This window comes from Lissotriton helveticus, chromosome 10 (assembly GCF_964261635.1).
Source record: "Lissotriton helveticus chromosome 10, aLisHel1.1, whole genome shotgun sequence".
In the NCBI taxonomy this organism is placed as follows: domain Eukaryota; kingdom Metazoa; phylum Chordata; class Amphibia; order Caudata; family Salamandridae; genus Lissotriton; species Lissotriton helveticus.
The window spans coordinates 422,100,626-422,124,794 of NC_136071.1; the positions used below are offsets into that span (position 1 = coordinate 422,100,626).

The 24,169-nt window shown below is 46.8% G+C and overlaps 1 protein-coding gene across 1 annotated transcript in view; it reads right to left on the reverse strand.

Moving 5' to 3' along the window:
* Positions 1-1,047: 1,047 nt before the first annotated feature.
* LOC144784026 (syntaxin-binding protein 4-like) overlaps positions 1,048-24,169 on the reverse strand; it is a 1,158,996-nt gene continuing 1,135,874 nt past the window's right edge. The window contains exon 25 of the mRNA XM_078662726.1: positions 1,048-1,269. Within this exon, the coding sequence (XP_078518852.1) occupies positions 1,158-1,269 (112 nt within the window). The 3' untranslated portion in view covers positions 1,048-1,157. The remainder of the gene's footprint in view (positions 1,270-24,169) is intronic.

Here is a 24,169-nt window from a genome sequence, read left to right on the forward strand (position 1 = left end):
ATACTGGTGACTAGAATTTGGGCCACCATAGACTTTGCTACCAGGTCATTGAAGAAGTCCTGTTGTCTTCACTGGGACATATCCTGCTTCTTTGAATGAAATGGTAGTTTATTTTTGGTTTCTACGTAAAATTGTGACTGCAACAGTCTCGTAGCGCACCACTGACCACACCAGTTGTGCAGCACAACTATAACCCACCTGTCTTGCCACACAACTCTGACTCCACATGCCTCAGGCACAATTCTGACTCCGAACCGTCTTACAGCATAAATCTGACCCCACTTGATTTACAGCACAATGGTGCCCCACTCTTCTGACAGTAAAAGTCCGACTCCACCAGTCTTACAACATAACTGTGACAACACCTGTCCCACAGCAAAACTTTGACCTCACGGGTCTTGCAGTACCAATCTGACCCCATCTGTATCACAGCACACTTTTGACTCTACTTGTCTTACAACATAACCCTGAATCACCTATCTTCTTGCATAACTGTGACCTAGGTCTTCCCACACTACAACTGTGACCCCACCTAAATAACAGCTATGATTCCACTTGGCTTACAGGGAAATGTAGAGATCCATTTCCCATGTCTAAACCAATAGATCAAGCCTAACCTGATTTGTTTAATTCCACCAGTTTTACTTTACACCTCTAACTCCTTAATGTTCACAGGGGTTTCATGAGCATACTCGACATTTGCCACACCTCTGCTGTCACCGATCTCACCCATCTTCAGGACATTGCTGATACTCATTTCTACTTTATTTATGGCTTGTCTTTTGATAAAATATCATCCGAAAAGGTTCAAAGCTTATCTCTGACCCCTGAGACACTCATCTGTCCCACAGAACTTTCTGCCACCAAGTCAGTACGATCTGTGAGTCATGCCGGTGCATCTGCATATGTGAAGGACAGTGAGCCTCAGAGAAAGATAAATTAGGAGCCAATGTCATTCTTGCTGGTGACTCCATGAATGGGAAAAAGGCAGACTGGAAGGGTATGTTGGCTTAACTGGTGACTCATTGCCCAAGACATAGTGGTATCTGGGACGATAGCTGCTTGGCTGCAGGCTCCTTGCCTCGGACAGAGGTGTGCCATGCTTATCTTGGCTTGGGTGGTAGTTCCTTGGGTGGGGGGGCAGAGGTGGGCTGGGGCTATGTTAGTCTTGACGCTGTCTCCTTCGTCATGATAATCTTCTCATCACTTCTGCCACAGATCGGAGCTGAACACAGAGAAGATGAACAGAGGCTCCTTTGCTCGGTGTGGCTGAAAAGGAAACACATAATTCAGTCAATGCAACATACATCCTGCATACAGCAGTCTAAACATTATTGGGAAACTTTTTTTATTTAAATGTTAAATGGGGGGTTCGCTTTATTTGAGTTACCAAAATTATCCTACAGATTTTTCCCTTTGGTAGATTTTGGCAAGTCAGACCTGCCGGAATGAAACGGATGAAAAGGGATGTATGACATTACAACGCATGCTTTTACATCGCATGCCTTTACAACGCAAGTATTACAACGCAGTCCATTATAAAGCATAGTGCTTTGGGGTGCTGGATAGTGAATAGTTTAATTTACTATTCCAACTCCAGTCCCCGTGGACACTAGGGAAGTTTATTGGATAGTAAATTAACCTATTCCCTAACCTAGAGCGCCCCCCCAGAGCAATGCGTTGTAATAGTTTGCGTTGTAATGGTTGCGTTGTAAAGGCTCTGCGATGTAAAAGTTGCGTTGTAAAGGTTGTTTACCGATGAAAAGGCCTGGTAAATACTGGGACATGCAGATTTTACTGCATAAAGTAACACAATCGTATCTTTTCTCCCCTGGTGAATTTAGAACCCTGAGGTATCGTATTTTAAAGGGTGCGATAAATAGCAGTTACATGAGACACTCGTAAAAAAAAGTCCCAGAGCCCCTGCAAGCTGCATACATTAACCATTAGAATTCATTGAATTTGGGAAGGTTGTATAACGGCATAAATCTCTGCCAGAGTAGCATAAATACTGCAAACTCTTGCTCACACACACCATATTTACAAACCAAACCCGTCCACACATAATTCTACCTTATACATCTTCACTCACATACTACACGTCACCAGACAACTTAGAGGTCATCTACCACGCCTAGTATGGTGGTTTAAAACGTGCCATGCTAACCCCACTGGTGACATGTTGTACTTAAAATAAATAAACAAAATGCATCATTTCCTTGACGTGACTCAGTCTTCAGGATTCTAAGCTGTTCAGGAATTCCCTATGAGGGCTCATTTGAAGCTTCAAGCCAAATCATAGTTCAAGAAGGCCAAATTCATTCTCAAAATGTCCCCCTGTATCATTAGGTGTGCATAGATTGGAAGAATGGGAAGCACTCTGGCAGGCAAGGGTTAGGAGCCCGGGGACTCAGCTTCCATGTGCTGTTTCACAAAGTGTCCAGGATGGAGACCTGCAGGCCAGGGAGGGCTCCTTTTCTTGCCGACATGAAGGTGCTGTGAGTGGGCCCCAGGTTAGAGCCCCAGGTGTCCTAGGGGTGGACGCCCTTCCATCCTGGGCTCCATTCTCCGGCCAGCCGAGTCTCAACTTGCCCGGGACAGGGACCCACAGACCCGGGAGGGCCTCCCATGCTTGCCCAGGATAAGAAGCTCTGACTGGGTATTTGGGTCAGAGCTCCAGTGGGCCCGGAGGTGGAAGCCCCTAGCCATGGCCTCTATTCCCCAGCCCTCTATGCCTTAAATTGCCCAAGGCAGGGACCCACATATCTGAGAAGGTCATTTGGAGCCCGCGATGGGGACCCGCAGGCCGAGGTAGGCCTCCCCTGCTAGCCTGGGATAAGAAACTTTGACTAGCCCCACATCAGATCCCCAGCAGGCCCTGGGTTGTAAGCCCCTGGCCCTGGGCTCTGTTACCTGGCTTGCTTTGTCTCGAAGTGCACAGGATGGGGACTCGCACATCTGGGAAGGTCTCCCCTATATGCCTGGGCAGAGAAATTCTGACAGGGCCAAGGGTCAGAGCTCTAGCAGGCCTTGGGGAGGAAACCCTGGCCTCACTAATCCAGCCCGCCATGTAGCAAAGTACCTTGAGCAAGGTCGTGAAGGCCCGAGGAGGTCTCTCCTGCTTTTCCAGGTTCAAAAGTTCTGACTGGGCCCCGGGTCCTGGGCTTCCTTCTCTAGCCTGCTGTGTCACAAAATGCTCAGGACAGGGTCCCATAGGCCTGGGGAAGTGTCTCCTGATTGTCCAGGTTCTGAAGCTCTGGCTGTCCCTGGGGTGGAAGCCCACTGGCCCTGTGCTCTCTTCTCTAGCCTGGCATGTCACAAAATGCCAGGGGTTGTCTCCCCGGCCTATCTGGGTTCAGAAAACTCTGGCTAGGCCCCGGGTCAGAGTTCAGTGAGGCACCCCTTAGCCTCTATCCTGATACCCAGCTAGAGCCCAGAGAACCTAGGCTTCAGAGTCCCTATCCCTATCAAGGGGGAGCAGAATCTTTTTTCATAAAACATGTCATGACTCGATGGCTGCTCAGATCCATAGATATCTGGTTGCGCAGCCTGCATTCATGTGGTGTGTCCTGATGGAAGTCCCAGTGATGAATTATTTGACTCTTTGAACCCAGTCAGGGCTCTTGTATGTCGGGTGCCTTTTCTCTGACGGCCCCCTTTGTCACTCGGTGTGAACAGATTGCTAGCAGTAGCATTGCTTCAGATTAGTAGGGATAGGGTACTTGGTCTCTGGGGGCCTGAGTCTGCAGCTGCCTTCCAGCTTTGTTCGATGGACCTTTCCTTCCAGCCCTGCTTCCCGGAGAGCAGGCAGGGATGCAAAGCTGACATCCCTGTGCAGGGCGGGCTGTTTTGGGAAAGGGCGGGCTTTTTTGGGAAGTGTATCCAGCCCTTTACTTTGAACACGATGCCTGGGTAACCCTGGAATTCCTAACAAAGGCTCATTTGATTATCCAAGCTCAGTCATATGAGGGACCCCCTTGTCTTTCGGGTTTGCTCCCCGTGTGCTGTGAGGGCCTGGGTCAGCTTGTCCTGGGGTGCAAGGGTCAAGAGTCTGGAGCTGCTTCCAACCCTGTCCAACGGGCCTTTTATCTGATACGTACTTCCCAGAGAGCAGGCAGGAATATTAAGCTGAAATCCCTGTGCTGGGCAGCCTCCTCATGGGCTGTTTAGCCAGCATTGTACTCCGAACAATTGTGCGCACTTGTTCCATTTAGGGATGGACTGCATGGCCAGCCTCTGTCGTTGTTTCAAGCAAAGAGCTTCCACCAGCCTGGAGGAAGGGGCTGGTTTTTGTGGAGGCCACTCAGCAGACCAATGTACAGTACTCCTATGTCTTGCTCTGGCTGAGCCTTGACCAGCCTCTCCCTTCTGTGGTAGTGGAACAGGCTGAGCATGCCAGTGCTTGTGTGATTGACCTGTCCCCCCCATCCCCCTGCAGGCAACCCTGGGCCACCAAAGCAGGCTCCTAAGAGGTGTGAAGGTCTGTCCAGAATGAACATGTGGCTCCTCCTCCCGTCAAACATATGCAGCTACCTGCATAATCCTGCCAGTAGCATGTGCCTATCTGAAAGACTTAGACATGTATATGTAAATTATCACATGGCCAGTACAGCAAAACTATAAATGGCTCACTAAATTAGCGTTAACATTGAAAAAATTGATGTCAATGTTAATAATGATACGTTTATATGTAAGAACAGAATTGCATCCCTATTATTAAATTCACCGGTCATAAACTCTCTGTCAACCCCAACTCAGAAATATATGGTCAGACAGGCCTTGAGACTTAGGATGATTCACAGGTCACAGGTGGGGTGACACGTAGTCAGCAGACAAACTCTCAAACAGGGAATTAAGCTGAATCCCACAGATAGGCGCAGCAAAACCACAATGGTCAAGGGAAATTGGCCCCAATGAATCAAATATGTTCAGAGGGGTGCACGCATTCCCAAAACACTATAAAGTCAGATGCCAAACAAAGTTACGAACACACAGCCAATCTGAACTCAGCACACACAGTACATGCAGTGATCACGCGCCCCTCATGCCGGACACCTGGATCCATTACCCACTGGACCCCATTGTGTTCATGCAAGAACAAGGTTCACCTGCATTTGTTATCAGGGACCTTATTTATATGGCTTCAAACACAAGGCCTGCATTCTTTACCTAAAAAGGATTGACAGAAACATTTTATGATACCCAGAGAAATTTATAAAGCCTTGCTCAAATCAATTGTACTTTGAGACAGTCCTCCGACCCGCTTCTGTAACTGTACCCCCAGCGGAAACAATGAATTAAATCAACTGTTTCTGTTTTGCCAAACACCTCTTGTTTTTTTCAAGGTAAATTTATATTCGAGCAACATTTTGGCGAGCCACCCTGGAGAGATTGGTATCTTGGACCTGACTGAAGCCGGAGGAAAGGGACCCCTTCTGGGCAGATTCACATTTGAGCAGCAAGGAAGGTGAGCAGACACCGCAATACATTGGAAGTTCTGCTAAATCTATGGGGCAGAGGTCTGTCTTGAAGCAGCATCACAGTGGGTAAGAGACCACATCAGATCCTTAGTCCCAGCATTGGCGTATGACAAACTAAGAAGTAGCGCAACAAAGTAACCTAAGAGCCCTGACACTGAGAGAAATCTGTAAACAAGAACAATTCCCAACAGGTATCATTAAAAGGCAATTTTAACAATGTATGCACTTCGCATTACATAAATAAGCAACAAGGAGTCACTAAGGTTTTTTGAGAAAAGGGTGTTATTCACCAATTGAAAAAAGGGGTTCTTTCACGTGGCAATACACTTAGACAGCACTGTACAGAACAAATCATGTGACAACCCAGTGAGACAGTGATAGTCACCCAAGCGAAGGCGCGTGGGTGGCTAGGGTCCAAGCGGTCGCTCAGGAGTAGGTGGCTGATCGTTAGTAGAGTTGAATCTGATCAGCGGGGGGGGGTGGGGGGGGGCGGGCGGCGCCTGTATGAATCAGGGCGGCGGAGGGCGATTAGGGCTCTCAGGACTGAGTGTTGCTCGCAATGAATGCTGGAGCTGAGCTCCAGCATTCATTGCGAGCAACCCCCCGCTGATCAGATTCAACTCTACTAACGATCAGCCACCTACTCCTGAGCGACCGCTTGGACCCTAGCCACCCACGCGCCTTCGCTTGGTTGACTATCACTGTCCTCATCGACAACCCTGTCCTGATGACGATCCCAACTCACGGGGATCGAAACGCCGTCGACTTTACAGCATAATTATATGGCGCATATTACTTTTTGTGCTCCTGTTAAAATTCATTCAATCATGTTCTAAGTGACTACAACTTGTTCTTTTGGAGCCATTATTGTTTTATAATTTGTCACTATGCGCTGATCACGCTGTTCACCATAGCACTTGCACTTTCACCATCACCAACTGTATATATCACTACTCACCAAGAGCCACTGGGTTGTCACATGATTTGTTCTGTACAGTGCTGTCTAACTGTATTGCCATGTGAAAGAACCCCTTTTTTCAATTGGTGAATAACACCCTTTTCTCAAAAAACCTTAGTGATTCCTTGTTGCTTATTTATGTAATGCGAAGTGCATACATTGTTAAAATTGCCTTTTAATGATACCTGTTTGGAATTGTTCTTGTTTACATTACACACCCATCCCAACGTGGTCTATGGGTTTCCTCCTGTTGCTTCTACACTGAGAGAAATCTGGCATGTTAGCTGTTTTATCTGTTCGCAAGGCGGCTTTGGAGACGTTCCCATGGGGGTCACCTTTTTTCGATAGTCAGCACCCTAGGAAAGATGAATATTGTTGGCCACATGGACCACTAGGCATGATACAAATGGTAAGCTTGTGCCCTGGGTGTGACACAGGGTTGAGGCCTCACCACGTAGGCCACTTGGCATCACACATATGGTACACATGGGCCCTTGGTGTAATTTAGGGCTGTCACCTCAATCTTATTTTTTTTTGTCCAAAAGGGTTTGCCTCAAGTCTACTGATTATTTAACACTGTTGGCATCTGAAAGATGTTAGAGATGTTGTTCGTTTGGACAGCTGGGCTTTAAACAAATGGTAAGCTTGGCCCCTGGGTGTGATACAGGATGCGATTCAGATGTTAGGGAAAACAATTAGGACACAAAAGATCAGGCTGGCGATGCTGAATTGGCACTGCTATTTCCGGAATGCGTTCTGATCCGGCTAGGAGGCCGAGGCGGGCCTCAGGACCGGCTTCCCCACCCCGTGCCAAAGTTAGAAGGGAAACAGTCCGGCACGCAGCCTCGGATCGCTGACGCGAGCCTTACCTGCAGTGGAGGTCCTTAGTTCCTGCCGGCACCTGGGCTCAGGCGGACAAGCTCCCTCTTGGTTACCGCTGCAAGGGGGAGGTCGGGGCGATCTTCGTCCAACAGCGGCGCGGCTCCCCTCGTGACGCAGCGATGATGTTTCCGCTGGGCAACTTCCTCTTCCCTTGTCGGTGCATTGCTGGGAAAACTCCCGGTTACTGGGCACCGCTTCGCCCTGGCGCCAAACCCAGCATGGAGCTTGCCTGACGTTGCAGGGGAAATCCTTGCAGGGCTTTCCCGAGGTCCCAGGTTGGGGGCGATGATTACAGGCATGTAACGCTCTTCCTTCACAGTGCTTCTCTGCCACAGCGCCTCCCGGCCACAGTGCCTCTTTGCCGCAGTGCTTTACTGTCACAGCGCATTCAGGTCCCGGGCACGCTTTCTCCACAGCGCTTACAGTTTACCATGCAGCTAGATGCCCAGGCTGACAACGGTGATTTTGGGAAACAGCGCTCCCTTCCAGCACCTTCAAGTCACGGGAACACAGCGCCTGCAAACTCCCGGGCTGGCAAGATTTTGGTAGAAGCTGTGTAGGGTGTAAATCTCGGCCCAGCAGCAGCGACCTTGGTAGGCGCAGCGCCTTCCCTGCAGCGCTTTTAAATACTGCAGTCTTCTGCACAGGTCTCCCAATGAGAGGCAGATATCCTTGCACACCCTGTTACAGGGACAGTCCGGGCAGTCTTGGTGGTTCTTGTGGTTCCCCCCCACTAACTAGTAGGGGGACCAGTCAAAAGGAGGGAAAATGAGAGTGAAGACACACTGGAGATGTTATTCCTGGGTCCCCTCTGGCAGGGCAAGATCAGCAGGCAGGCAGGGCAACTCAGCTAGCTTGGGGCAGCAGTTCCTGGGAGCAGTCAGCCTCAGCAGTGTAGCAATATCCTCCTGGCGCAGCAGTCTTCACTCCAGCAGAGATTATTTCGGGTACAATAGTGTAACAGGGATGGGTGGCCAGAACCCTCCCTAATATACGGCGGCACTTTCTGGAACAATCTAGGGGGTTGGAGATCTCTGGAAAAATCTAGGAGGCCCAGGGGTGTTCCCTTCCCTACCTGTCGGTCAACAGGGACAAAAGGCTACAGTTGCAAAAAAGTCCCAGACTAGGCAGACTACCAGCATGCAGATGAAGGGTAGGCCTCACCACAGTAGCAGGGCCTCTGGCTGATACACTAGTGTCACCATGCTTTTAAGAGAGATCACCTGCACCTAGACGCCGATCCTCATAAGCGTGCTGTGAATGTTATTGTAACCGATCTACCCCCGTTTCAGATATTGACACGATTATTTTTAAGAGAGATTACTCAGCATCTCTTTTATACACGATCTAGTACAAAACTGCGATGATTTGGATAATTTGCGCTTACTGGTTTTAACACTTACCTCTGACTTGAGTGTATATATTGATTCCATTTAGCCCTGATGAAGTCTGTGGTTGTTACCACGAAAGACAAAACATGTGCTGGCTAGGCTCGAGTGTGAAGATCATCACAGAATCAGAAAATAAATAAAGAACATGAGAAGAACGTGTGCATTTTGATTTATTGTAAACTTTTGTGTAATTTAGCTCAGGATGTATCAGAGTGTTCTCAGCACTGTTTAGCGGTAGTAAGGGGCCCAGAGTCCTAAGTCCAACAAAAATATGGGGTCCAGTGGGAGGCAAAGAGGTCAAAAAATGTAGGGGAAGACCACCCTAGGACTGACAGGTCCAACACTTCAGGAACCAGGTAGGGATACTTTCTCTACCCGGGCCAAGGTAGCGCAGACCTGAGTGAAATCGGGGGCACTGCAGGTTGAACGCATACGTTACTTATCTTTGGTAATGCCTTCTCTGGTAGAGAAAGAATGTACCCACAGGTTCCTTATCTTAGAATTCTCCCTAGGCACCAGACTGAATAAGGACCTTTTTGTACAGCAGCACCTCTGCATGCCAGTAATGGGTGCCAAGCATCTCCGTAGCAACGTCTTCCTCCACATGTGATATTGACGGAGTCCATATAAGCCCACCCCGACGTGCTAATTTCAGTTTCTTCTGTGACTACCTTTTCCGCTCACAAAGCCATTTTTAGAAACTGCATGTGGAATCAGTGTGACAAAAAGAAATAACATTTGTGATAAACAAATACAAATTCCTCAAAAGAGGCAATAGGATACCAAGAAAGGGTTCTTGTAGGTAACAAGACCAACAGTTCACAGAGTGGAGAGAATGGATGGGTAGTTATGGAATCTGCAGCTAGATCCTGTCTCTACCAGATAAGGAGTTACTTAAGGTAAGCAACTTATTCATATGATAGAGAAATCTAGCCTCAGATTCTTCATCTTAGAATTACATACCAAAGCAACATCATTCTTGGAGGTGGTTCTTCAAACTGGACTGTCAAACCAAGATCTCAAATAAGACATGCTGGTCATAGCAACTAAGCTGTCCAAAGAATCACAGGCAAAGAAAAGAAGATGCTCCACCAGAAGAATTGTGGGAAGTCATCATGAGAAACATGCAGACAACATAACCCACAACAAAAGGATGAGGAAGAATTGGAGACAACACTTCATATAAATAATACAATGTATTCCTGTCAAAGGTAATCAACCCATGACTGAACAAGGCTAGGAGGCCACAGACACCAATCAATGCCACCATATTAGAGCACTAGCTTTATGCCGTGGAACTGAGAATGTGATCTATTTCTAATCCTTCACAAGGGGACAAAACTCAGGGGCCAAGGAGATCAACCCATACCCTGAATTTAATTAATAGCACTTTATTGTGGAATATGACACCTCCCCGAGATCAGAGTGGGAGAGGATTCTCCGAGCACACCCACAACAAGAGAGAGAGAAAGAGTGTAAGAGATGGATGACTCTACAATGCCAAACAAAAGCATAGCAAAAAATAGCAGGTACGACAGAAGGCAGAGACCTCTCTCAGCCGGAGAAAACCCCTGCAGAGAGAAAACCACCCTCCAAGACTACGTACCGCAGTAGCCCCTAGAATAAGGGAGTGGAAATATATATAGCAAAAACCTGTTTGTGGTCTATCTAGAGTCTCAAAAAGGAGTGCAGCTACAAACGCATATATACAATCCTTATAGACATACTTAGAACATTTATCTGTATATACATGATCAATGTATCTACAAATGCAGAAATATACCCTCCCACACACCAACCCATCAGGATACCACAAGAATCATCATCACATCAGGAAACAGACCCAGAGTCTCCATCAACAGGCTGGGAGACTAACCAATGTAGGAAAAAGAAACTCTTCGAATAATAGAGGTAGCCATTGCAAGGTAGAACTAACGACTACCAATAATGGTAATATACCAAGAATGCAACAGCACAAGTAAAAAATACAAATATATAGATATTATCAATAAGCTGGATATCCAGCAATCATATTACTAATATAAGAGTAGTAAGGGAGTGTGAGGAATATCACCCATTCCGCCTCCCCACCTGACAAAGCTACCAAGAGGTGGCTATTCAAAATGGATAAAAAGAAAACCGAAGTTAAGAAGACTTCTGTCATAAAGGGGGAGAGGGCAGGGGGTAAGGCCATCTGCAAGGTCTATTTGGCCACAGTTGAAATAAAGGCCAACACACAGACGGCCCCAACAAATCAATAATTTCAGGTAGCCAAACCTGAACAACATTCTTGACAAGAGATAAAGCATGCCCATCACCAACATTCTCGACAAGAGATAAAGCATGCCCATCACAAAGGGAGAAAGCCCTATGAAATGGAAAGGTGGATGGCAGTGATAGAGCCACCACTAGGATTGAGGCCAAAAATTAATGTGCCAACCTGAGACACAATGTACTCTTTACTAAAAAAAGGGTAAACCAACCTCATCCTGTGAATGAAGAAAAGGAAAGAGCAGGAAAAAATGTGTCCAATCAGCCAAAATTCCTAATTAAGGTATAACTTGGAGAGACCAAATTCCTATCACATATTATACGGAGAGATAAGAACCTCCAGGGAAAGGATTGTAAGGAAGACCGCTGCTTCCTTCCTCAGAAGACAGGAACTATAATGTTAAAGTAACACATTACAGAAGGACATCTTAGATGAAAATTAGCCATCAAACCATCAACAATGAGGATTATGATGGTAACATAAGACTTCTATTGACTCTCTTATGAAATAGATCAAGTCTAAGGTGTCGCCTAATGAAACCAACAATGGATCTCACAACACAAAGCAGAGTTTCTCATGAATACCTTGCCGATTACACCATATTTTTAAGTATTACCGAAGATACACAAAGGTATACACCCTCCACGTGGCCAACCCAACGTCTTGGGAGTCGTATCCCTCCTGGAACCTCTCAGCCAATTCTACGACTGCTTCCTCCGTCCCCTGGCTCAGAATATACCATCATACTTGAAAGACACCAGAGATGTCCTGAACCTGATCGCCAATGTGTATCACCCAGAAAAGATCAACATCCTGATGACTCTTGATGTGGAAGCTCTATATACAGACAACCCACAGAACGCAACCAACGGGTGATAGACACCTGCCTGAGGTCCACTACCTTGATAACCAAAACGCTAGTGGATTTCATCATGGAATGTGCCACAAGTGCCATGAAAAACTACTTTTTCAAGAAGACAACACAACTATATCATCAAATACAGGGGACTTCGAAAGGCAGTACTTTTACTCCAAGTCTGGCCTGTCTGTATATGGCACAATTTAAATCACAACACATATTTACTAGCTCAAACCCCTACCAGAACAGCATTATCTCCTGCAAACAACACATCGATGATATCCTGATTTTCTGGAAAGGGGATGGGAGAGAGTGCTAAGAGTTCAGCAAATGGGTTAACACCCTGGATCCATTCTTTGAATTCACAAGGTCACACTCAATTGAAAAGATACCATTCTTGAATCTCCTGATCTCCATAAATCAAGGAATATTGCAAACAAGGACCTACAGAAAAACAACCGATTTTAACAGCTTGCTGTCTTCTGACAACCATCATCCAAAAGCCCTGAGCGAGTATTAACCATTTGGGCAATTTCTATGGCTACGAAGGAACTGTAGTACTATGGGTGACTATGCACACAGGAACAAACTTTGAGCAATAACCTCCTGGCGAGAAGCTACCCACAGAAGGTGATCAAATGTGCTGAGAAAAAGGCAACTATAAACATGAGGTCCTTTGAGCAAAAAAAAACAAAACCCACAGAGGAGACCATCACGTGTCACCACTTCCACACCACAATCCAACGAGAACAAAATTCTGGGGCATACTGAACACCCGCTGAATGAATCTTGAACGTCCCCAGTTCACATTCTGAAGGACCCAGAAAGATCTTCTGGTTCACAGCAGACCACAACTTTTAAGAAACCTAAGACAATCAACCTTGTGTACACTCTCTCATGTGACTTGCCACTACTCCTGTGGCTCGTGAATTATTTCATCGCTGACCGCACACATAAAAACTCTGAACCTGGGGGTCTGACTTCACATGGACACAAAGACAATACACAAATTGCAACTCCAAAAACTGTATATATCTCATAAACTGCCCATGCGGCCTCTATTACATAGGGATGACAAGCAGAGCAGTGAAGATCAGGATTGGGGAACACAGAAGTACTAATCGCTGTGCCCGCAGTGCAACCATTATGTGCAACCGTTTCATTCACTTGAAACACTCAGCTGATGACATGAGATGGACCATTCTGAAAGTCAACCAACAATGGAACATATCTTTGTTTTTTCAGAAAGAACATTGCTGGGCCTTCCGTCTTCAGATCCATGAAGGTCTGAACGATGAAATTCCCTGGATTGAGTTATAGCATAATTTACATCATTCAATCTAGATAATGACACTATGGACATATCTGCATAACTCCAGAACACTCGGCTAGACTCTGCCTCATCTTTAATGATTGTGACAACCACTTCCACATGGAAGCACGACTCCGTTAGACCGGAGACTAATCAGGACTATGTCCGATTTCTAACATGTGCTAATATTAAGATGCTGCCCTCTTCTTCTTAAAGATCATGACAATCACATCTACAAGGAATCACGACTGGTTAGACCAAGAAATAATAATCTAGACTCTGAGTGATATCTACCTTGTGCTATTAGTAAGATGCTCACATTTACAAATTACTTACACTTTCCGCAGCGTTGCATTCATCCTAGATCGGGATTCACCGCACAGCATATATCTCCCTTGGGTGTCTAATTTAATTTAATTTAATTTAGGAGTTAAAATCATTTCTATTCACAATGAACTAATATGTCATCAGTCACTCTTCCGCCTTTGAACTTTCAAAATGTCCTTGTCCTCTCTCTAGAACATTACCTGCTATAGAGAGGATCAGTGGATGACAAACCATGCCAAGATGGCTGCCAGTCATGCACAGTCCTCCCTTCCAGGGCATTGGTTAATATAAGGCTCACACCCCCTACATTCGTTCTTGACTTGGGCAATCAGAGGGCCTGGGTAGGTTCACTGCTAAGGGAATGCTGACACAAACATGAGTAGACCCCCCCCCCCCTTTAACCTAGTAAGGACACCGGAGTACGTATCTAATCTCTGCGCCCATGATGTTGGAACTGATGTAATCACCTCCGACTTCTAATGCTTGTTTCTATCACCTTACTCTCTGTGCCAACCGTGACGGCATAGCTCTCCAACCAACTGGTAAGACAATATGGCCTGGGCCTGGGAAGCACAATTGCATGCTGAACACTTTACGACATATATACTTCACGTTCTAATAATTAAAGTGCTGACCAGAGACGACACCAATATGGCAATAAATGGAGAAATTTAGCCGCAGTTGATCTCTTAATGATCACATGTATACACCACTGTAAAGCTGCACTTTTCTATATATATGAAACACTCGTGGGGCCATAGGTGTGGAACATGTACTTATTATAGTACTTATGGTCAGCAGGAGAGTGCCGGGCGTACGGTGCTCTCCAGAGTTTTCCCCCGACTCACGCTCGCGCTGCGAGTCCCAAAATGACGTAGCGCGCGTCAACTACAGCGCGACTCTACATATCTTCCCTCTTTTTGCATAACAACAGAAAACATACAGTCTCAATGTGAGGTAAGTTATTTTGCTTCCCCAAGTTCAAAGTCTCGAAATCGGGTAGGCCTCACCACCGCTCTATGTGCTCGTGTGCGCCTTACCGGAGTAGAGGGAACTTCCCTGGGACTGTTCTCTGCTGGGCTCACTACCTTATCTATAAATACTGATTCCCCTTGGACCCTTGTTCATATTTTGTTTCTGAGAGACTCACTACCTTATCCCCTTGAGTACCAGGCCTTTCTCTTCTCGGGGTCTCACTCTCCTCTCCTTGATGTTCTCCTGCCAAGGGGATGTCACTGTCACCCAACTTCTCGCAGCTTCCACCTGCTCCAGGATTTCCTTCTTTTTCGGGGGCGATTTCTTCATTCTCCTGTGGCATCCGGTCTTGTGATGCCCTCCCACTTTCTTCATGGGACCATTGTAGAATCTTACTACATTTGGACATGCGGTCTTGGGACCATACATTTCCATCGCTGAGCAGCGCCGCTCTGCCGTATACTTCCTTCATTTGTAGAGGTTGGCTGTATTTGCTGTCCCCTTTTCTCCGCAGCACTGCCAGTTTGACTCTAACCCATTCCCTTCTCTCAAGGGCCGTTTCTTTCACGTTCCTTCTCCTGTTATAATGTTCAGCGTATATCTTTTGGGCTTTCTCTAGATTATGCTGCACCACCGCTGGAGACCACTTGCTTGTTACTGTCTTCTCCTTCCACGCCAGGTTATCTTTGGTGAAGGGGTCTCTTCCTCTCAAAATCTGGAAGGGGCTATACCCCGTGCTTGTGGGGGTGATGCGGTAGGCCCACATCATACTTTGGACCTCCTTTTCCCTGCCCATCATGATGGCAGCTTGGATGGATCCCATTATGACCCTATTAAACCGATCCACCTGACCATTTCCGGCGGGGTGGTATATGGAGGTGTGTTTGGTTTTGATGCCGTTCCTCTCAATGTACTTGTGCCACTTCTCCGAGGTGAACTGTGGTCCATTGTCGCTCAGTATGGATCTGGGAATACCTTCTCTGAGGAAGATAGATGTAAGGAATCTGAGCACTGTTTCGTTGTCCATTTCTTCCTGAATGTGCACTTCCGGCCACTTTGAGTACCTGTCCACGAGGACGCATAGGTATTTTGGCGTGCCCTGGGTGTCTAATATAGGTCCCAGAATGTCTACGGACACCTCCTCCCAGGGATTTATCGGGCTGGCAAACTTCCCTAAAGCTGGTCTTAGGGGTGTCAGGGTCTTGTCTGCCCTTTGACACTGATCGCAGTCCCTCACGTGTCTTTCTACTTGGATGTCCATTCCTGGCCACCAGTACATTTGCTTTGTTCTCATCTTAGTCTTTACGATTTCCAGGTGCCCCTCGTGTAGTACTGCTAACAGGTGGGGTACTAGTGTTGTCGGCGGGACTACCTTGTCTCCTCTGTACAAAAATATGCCTTTGTCGTCTATAGACAGTTCCTCTCGCACCTCATAGAACTTCCTGAGTGCTGGCCGTAAATGTTTCTTTTCTGGCCATCCTTGTAGAATACATTCTTTGACCTCCTCGATGTCCCGGTCTTCTCCATACGCTTCAGTCCACTCCTGGTTACTTATCACTTTCTCAGGGTCTTCCGTTAAGGTCACCATCTCCTCACTCTCTTCCGCACTGCCGGAGGCATCTTCCATTGCTGAAGCTCTACTAAGGTAGTCCGCTACCTTGTTTCTAGTTCCTGGGATGAACTCTACATCATATCTGTACTCGAGCAGTTTCAACGTCATCTTGGCGATGCGTGGTGTGGCGCTCGCATGTCCACTTGATGTGAGGACCTTGACTAGGGGTTTGTGGTCTGTCTTGAGTTGGAACCTCGTACCCAATAGGAACTGGCAGAACTTCCCCGTGGCCCACACTACCGCTAGCATCTCCTTCTCTATTACGCTAAATTTTTGTTCCGTGGGAGATAGAGACCTTGAGGCGAAGCTGAGGGTTTCCATTGTTCCATCCTCCCTTTCCTGCATGAGGACTGCTCCCAGTCCTTTTTCGTTGGTGTCCGTTGTCAACACTGACCGCCCTTGGGGGTCATAACCTTGCAGAGGTATGGCTTGGCTGATGTCGTTTTTCAGGGCGTTAAATTCCTTTTGTGTCTCCTCTGTCCATGTGAATACTGTTTTGTCCCTAATGAGTTGCCTCGGGTGGTGTGTCTTGGTGGCAAAATATTGTACAAATTTGCTGTAGTATTCAGCCATCCCTATGAAGGATCTCACTTCTTCTTTGCTGTTTGGTGCCGGGGCATCACAGATCGCCTTCACGTTGGCCCTTTTGGGCATAATGCCATGTTTTCCAATCTCATGTCCCAGGTATGTGACAGAGGTCATTCCGAGACGGCATTTCTCCCACTCCGCTGTTAGGCCGTTGTCTTCCAGGACTCGAAGCACCTTGTCCAGCTTCCTATCATGATCCTTTAGATATTTTCCCATCATTAATATGTCGTCCTGGAAGTACTGCACACCTTTAATGTCTTTGAATAGGCGGTGCATTAATTTCTGGAACACTGACGCTGCCGACGCGAGACCAAAGGGCATGCGGCGGAATTGGTAACATCCGAAGGGTGTTATAAACGAGGTCAGTTACCGGCTCGCGGGGTGCAAAGCTATTTGGTGATAGGCTGAAGTGAGATCAATAGTGGAGAACCACGTTACTCCTTTAGTCTTTGCCAACAACTCTTCAATGCGTGGCAGCGGAAATTTTTCCACAACTATGCATTTATTCAGTTCTCTTAAATCCACACAGAGGCGGACCTTTCCGTTAGGTTTCATTGCTACCACCAGGGGCGCCAGCCACTCTGAGCAATTTATTGGTTAGATGATTCCGTTTTCCTCCAGTCTGTGCAACTCCTGCTGTACCGCTTCTCTTACTGCTAAGGGTACGTTCCTTACTTTGTGGGAAATTGGCTTGGAGTTCTCCTTGAGGTCTATTCGATGCATGAATTTTTCTAATTTGCCAACCTCCCCGCCGAATACCTTAGGAAAGTCACTCTTCATCTTCTCAAAGTCCGTCCAATGCTCTGGGGCTGTCATTATCACTTACGCATCTCCTCCTAGATCCAACTGTATGCCTAAGTCATCTTGGTCCATCCACCCCAGGACCAGCGGCCCCTTCTCTGCTACGTACAATTTGCACTCAGCACTCCGCCCTTTGAACTCAAAGGTTAGGACTCTGTAACCGACCATCGGGATGGGTTCTCCTGTGTATGTGACTGGTCTTATATCCAGTGGTTCTAGTCGTGGGCCTAGGCTGGGACTGAAATTCTCATTCCACACTGCTCTTTAGACGATGGTATACGGGGAACCCGAGTCTACTACAATTTAAATCTGCACTCCTCCTATCACCATGTCACATTGTGGCTTGCGGGAGCGTCTGCAATCAATGCCCAGTATTGACCTTCCACACACAGTACGTTGTCTTCTTCGTCTTGTTCTCTCTCTTCTTCCTCCTCCGGATCTTGCGCCACGTACTTCACCGTGGGTCTTCTCATCTTACGGCGGCATACCTTCTCATAGTGTCCTACTATGCCACAGAACATGCATTTCGTTCGGAACGCCGGGCATCTTTTGTCGTGAGACGCGTGGGACTGGCTTCCGCACCGGTAGCACACGCTCATGCTTTCTCTGTTCTGCTTCCTTTGCTGTATGGGTTTTCCTGTCCATCTGTTTGATGCTTTACTTTCTGCCATCATGGCTTTGTTCCTTCCTGTTGGTTCTGCATCATCTACATTGTTCACCATGGGCCTCAGGACAGGTTCTCTCTTTGCTGCGTCGGCGCACCTTTTTGACAGTGCGGCCTTTTTCACCATGGTTATCACCTCCTTAAGTGTGACGTCTCCATTCACCCATAATTTGTCCTGGACAGTCTTGTTGGTGGTGAGCATGACTATCTGCTCCTTTATGAATTCGTCGTGCAAGACGCCAAATTTACATATTATCGCCATCTTCCTTAGCGCGGCAACGTAGTCGTCTATCGATTGCCAGCTTCCTGTTTCCTCTGCTGGAAATTGTATCTATCAATGGATGTGCACACTGCTGGTCGATAGTGGTTGTTCAGATCTTCTATTGCGTGTCTGAATACGTCGTCGTCTGCGGCTTGCCTGGGTGTGGGCACAAGATTCTGGAATACCCTAATCCCTTCCGGGCCTAAATTGTGCAGCAGTATCCTCTTCTTCCTTGTACTGGGGAAGGATTCTCCGTTCTCGTCTTCCAGAGCTTCTATGTAGTTCATGAATACTCTCTCCAGTCCTCCCATTTCATCAGAGGCTCTCCTGGTTTGGGCAAGAACGGAATCGGCGTCGTAAGTGACGATTCCTGCGCACTCATTTCGGCGCGTCTTACTGGTTCCGCCCCCGGACCTCTCGGGCTGCCCGGCGCGCTTGCTCCCTCTCCATGCGCTTGGTTCGGCTGGGGTCCTTCTGCGTCCCCTTCTCCGCTCCTGACTGACTCCGCCAGGGCCTCAATCTTGTGTGGGTGCTTCTCCTGGATTGGCCTCCCCTGTGGTGTCCCTTCCTCAGACTATTTTCCCTTGTGCTTCCTGATTCCCCGCTCTAGTTCTCTTCTGTCCCCTTTACCTGGTACTGATATGTTCCTTCTGCTGCTCTTCTACGTGGCCCTGTGCCTCTGCCACGCTCTCCTGCTGCTTCCCGTGTGTTGGTTCCTTCTTGCCCCTTCTGTACTCTCGTGGTGGTTCTCTAGCGTCTGTGTGCTCCACTCCTTCCTGTGCTGGGTTCTTTTCTCCTGGGTATTCTTCGGTTTTTTTTTTCCTTTATTTCCTCCTCCTTTGGCCTACTGGCCTCGTCGTCACTGTAATGCTGTACTTTTCTATATATATGAAACACTTTTGGAGCCATAGGAGTGGAATATGTATTTATTATAGTACTAATGGTCAGCAGGAGAGCGCCGGGAGTCCGGTGCTCCCCAGAGTTTTCCCCCGACTCGCACTCGCGCTGCGAGTCCCAAAATGGCCGCCACGCACGCTACGTCATGACGTAGCATGACTCTACAACCACCATCTAAACGCTCTTAAAAATACAGGGCTAACCAATTATGATACCAATATGGCAATGAGTGTAGAAATATACCCACATTGATCTCTAAATGACTGCTTACGTTCTCGTAGTATTTCCATGGTATTCTTGTTTTTATGGTTTTATATTACTAGGGACTCACCCGTGGCACACATGTGAGTCCACCACAAGGGGATTAACTCGGGTATATAAGGGCTGCTATTCCAGAGAAAAATGTATTTATTTTCTTGTTACAATTCTTTATGTGCTATCTTTCGTCCTTTCTTTTCTTTTAGGTTGTACAACCATTTTCACTGCACACAACTAAAAGGTATCACCCGCTTATGGTTGACCGAAAGTGTGCCGTAGGCAACTTAACCCTGCTATTGGTCCTGAGGAAGTGCCACGGATCAGTTTGACCACTAGGGGAGAAATATGTCGACCTGCATTTTCTCCTTATGAGGTGCTTGGACACATTAATTGACCTTATAAGTAGCACTAGCGTTTTTAAACCTGACAGGGGAATCACCAGAATAAAAGCCTGCATCTGATTACCCCTAGAAATTTTTTATTCACCTGCACAACATTACACCGATCAACCCACTCTATGTCACCCTCACACTCATCATACGGAAAGGGAAATGAAAAGATCTCCACCACAGTGACCGTTTGGGGGACTCATAGGGAATTAAAGCGTTGGCCCAACAAGAAGCACCCACTTGATGATGAAGCCTGACACTCCTTGGGGTGTGTGAGGGCAAGAAGTAACAGTCTTGTTGACTGTCCACCACTCACTACCAACTCCCTTCCTTCATAAACTGTGACCCCCTTTGTACCATTGCCTGACCTACAGAATCAGTAGAGTCCATACCACAACAAATAATCAGTTTACCCGCCTGTTGGCCGTCCCATACAAATGGGACAAGAACATTCCATGTCTCTTTCAGAAGGAAGGGCAGTGCTCTAACGAGTCCCATAATGCATGGGAGAAGACTCATACACACTACATACAAATAGAATGAAGGTCCATGTCCGACCTTTGTCATCCACATGAGCCATAGGGTTTAAACCCTGAGGACATAGAAAAGGCACACTGTTCCTTTTGAAAAAATTGCAGAGGTAGTCTAGAAAATGGCCAGAGGAACAGCTGATTGGATCTGTCTTGTAAGCACCGAAAAGAAGAAAATTGACATCAGCGCATCGGGGTGGACTTATATAGACTCCGTCGCCGTCACATCCGGAGGACAGAATCACAATGGAGTTGCTCGATGACCACTACTGGTGTGCAGTGGTACAGTTGTACAAAAACGTCTGGATCCAGTCTGGCACCTAGGGATAATTCTAAGATAAGGATTTTGCAGCTAGATGTCTCTATCAGATAGCTCCTGTAATCATGTGGGATACCTGGTTCCCAAAGGCCAGTGGTGCCAGCCAACAGATAGAACCTCCAACCCTGCACATGGTTGACTGTGACCCATGCATATGACTGTATCCAGGAGGAGTGTGGCATCCCAGGAGAAGCTGGTGGCTGTTTGGATGGTGGACTTATTTAAGAAGAAGGGCACGCTGTTCAGGCTCTGTTAGCCTGCACCACCATTTGCTTCTTTTTGCTGTCTACTGGGGTGGGACTCAGCACCCAGCCTACTTTGCCTTCCAGAGGGAGAGGGATGGGCCTCCTCCCACTAACACCCATCATAGCCCGACAGAGGCTGGGTAACCCCTCTGTACCCTGGAACTTGGAAGAAGGAGGGTGATCAGTGAGACGGGGAGAGGGCATTATTTTACTCCTGCTGACGGCCAACTGTTTGGACTGCGACCTGCGACTTGCCTCCCTGTCTCGTGAATTTTGAAAAAGAGGCTGCTGTTTGCATCCCCGCAGGAAGTGTGTATAACTGTGTGACTTTGCTTTCCTGGATTGTGTCGCGATCTTAACAGTGGTGGGAAAGTAAGGGGAACTCTTTGTGCTTTGCTGTTTGTGCCTTTTACACCAAGGGGCTTTGTTTTCATAAACTGCTCAATACTTCATCTGTTGGTTTCTTAGTGTGGGCAAGGTTTGATTGCTCCTTGGCCCCCCAGGGAAAGCTCTTGCTGTAGTCTCTTTTTGTAATTCACCTTGACGCGTGCTCAGGGGACCCTGCGCTACTGAATCCCAGAGTTTAATTCTATCTCTGCCGCACAAGGAAACATATAGCTTATTACATCATTGTATTTGGTATTCTCCTTGTTCCATATTTTTCAGGACTTGGACTGAGAGAACGATGGGTAAATGTAAGACCATGCCAGCCGCAAAATCTACATGCACCACCTTGGATGTTTTTTCCCAGAAAGCAGTGGGGGTTATTACGAAGGAAATCGAGAAAGCAGAATGCAGACTTTCATTAGTCCCTGCAATTGGTTTATCCACACCAACTCCTCAAGACTCCAATAGAGATCCTAACACAGATTCTTTGGAGACAGATGTTGATAGGAGGACCACAGTGTCACTCTCGCCTATTGTGGTAATCAGGCACAAGGATGATGTCCTCTCAAAAGATAAGCTAAACATGTGTAACTCCAACCTAGAGGAGAATTGTTCTCTGCAAGTACTAGGGGGGAAGAGGAAGAGAATCGAGGTGGTCGTGCTAGGATGTAAACCATACCTGTGACAAAAAACAGTCAAGACCCGGTAACACGGAGTAGGACCAGAAGGGGCCCGGGTAAAGGGCCCAACACAGATGGGGTGGACATTCCTTTAATTAAAATCAGTACGTTAGTAACTAAAGTATTGGCCCCTATTGTGTATTATTGGATTCAGCTGTCAGGCTTTAGAGTGAGCCAATAACAGCACGAATCAGTCTGCTTAAATAACACCAGGGACGTTCCGAACAGACTTTTCATGCCAGAATTGCGAAATCAGACATAAGGGGTGACGCGACGGGAACCAGAAGGGAGTGGAACGCTTTGACTTAGGCGGCCGCCGATAGAAAGACGCCCAAGAAGTTGGTCAGACAATCTACTCCCTGTTTCGAGTTTTGCCCCAGCACACACGTAACGAATACTGGGCGATATAACGGGATTGGTGTAGAACCCAAAGAAAAGAAATAGAGTCCGCCAAGGCAAATGTCAATGAACAATCGCATCACATTAAGGTAATAAGGTGCATATAATTAAGAGAGGAGAGAAAGGCGGATTTGAAAAGCAACCACATCCGCTCAAAGAATGCAGGATAGAGAAGAACCAAACGCCTGAAGTCTGAAACCGTGAACAAACTCCCTATGACAAAAACTGTTATGTAACCAGGAAAATTCCTGTCAGTGGCAACCAACCAGTGCCCAGAAATTAGGAGAGACTGATCACGTAGTCTTGATAAAGATGGCAGAATATCACTGGTAGCCATCGAAACCCGTCAACGCCACCTATACACAATCAAGAGAACAAATCTATCCTGTAGTCAAGAAAATAACGGGCCCAGGTTTAGATTTCGAAATTGTTAGGTTCTCAGATGTGTAACATTCAATGACTAATTATTAATGTCTTTTGTATGTCTCTCCTTTTATTTAATTTTTTTTTATAACTAGTGTGAAAAACGTATTCATTATGTTTTTAACCATTTAAGTGTGTACAATTGTGCTTATGAATTGTAATATGTTTCATTGTGATCATTTTCTGTGCTTATGAATTTTTAAAGTGTATATTTTTTTAACTAAAGACTTTTATAAAAAGAATAAATGTTTCGAGCTACATAATTTGTGTGTGAATGTACTGCAGTGCATGGGACCTAGTGTCTCTATTAAAATAATTTTTGATGAATACATGTGCATGAAATTATAATTGTGTTAGCCAAGGGAAAACTCTTTTTTTACTGTTCAAAGTACCCTATTCCCCTGGTGGTCATAAGGGGTCTCTCTCTAATCTCAAAGCATTGTCTAGATCATATCGACAATAAGCTTTCCCTTATGCTTCAAGAATTACATAAGACACTGCCATAGGCCCCACAGAAGGTTGAGGCTATTAAGCAGAGTAGCATAGCGGCCTTACCAAATGATAGGAATGCCCCCTAAAATACAATGTCCTTAAACCCCCTGGAGGAAGCCTCCTGTGTGGCCCACCTATAGATCGCCCTGCGAACACTTGCAAGGGATCTCCCTGGGTAACAGTTCCCCCAAGGCAAAATCACAAGGTTAGGCAAGGAGCCCAAACTTTTTGCAATCATGATCTGCCAATTAGGCCCAGTCAGCAACATCCACTTCACGACCCAAATTTAGAGTGCCCAGGAAATACATCTCCAAATAGGGAGGCTGAAAAAGCTACACTGAAATTACCACCAGATTGCACCCCCTATACCTTGGTACTCACTGGGGTCCCCTATCTCTCACCAGGCCACCAAGAAAACTGCCAAAGCCTCATTAATAAATCAGCTCATTGGTGTTGCAGTAAGATATTGCCCCAGGTAAATCTGATAGATAATATCATCATGGCCAGGTGAGTGAGCTGGGTGGGCCGCACAATGAAATCAGCTAAGGGAGATTGTGTGGTTCTTAATTTTAGGGACCCAGGGAATGTGCATTTCCTTTTAAAGCGCCTTAATGAAGCAGCAGGGGAGAATGACCTCATAAGGGTCCACCGGTTGGGCATTTTCTACTCACCCAACAGGGGCGACATCCAGAGCCAAAGGCCCCTACCCTAGGCCTAAGAACTTATGCTCGTCCCCAGCAAATTGTCCTTCACCCACCTCAATCGCT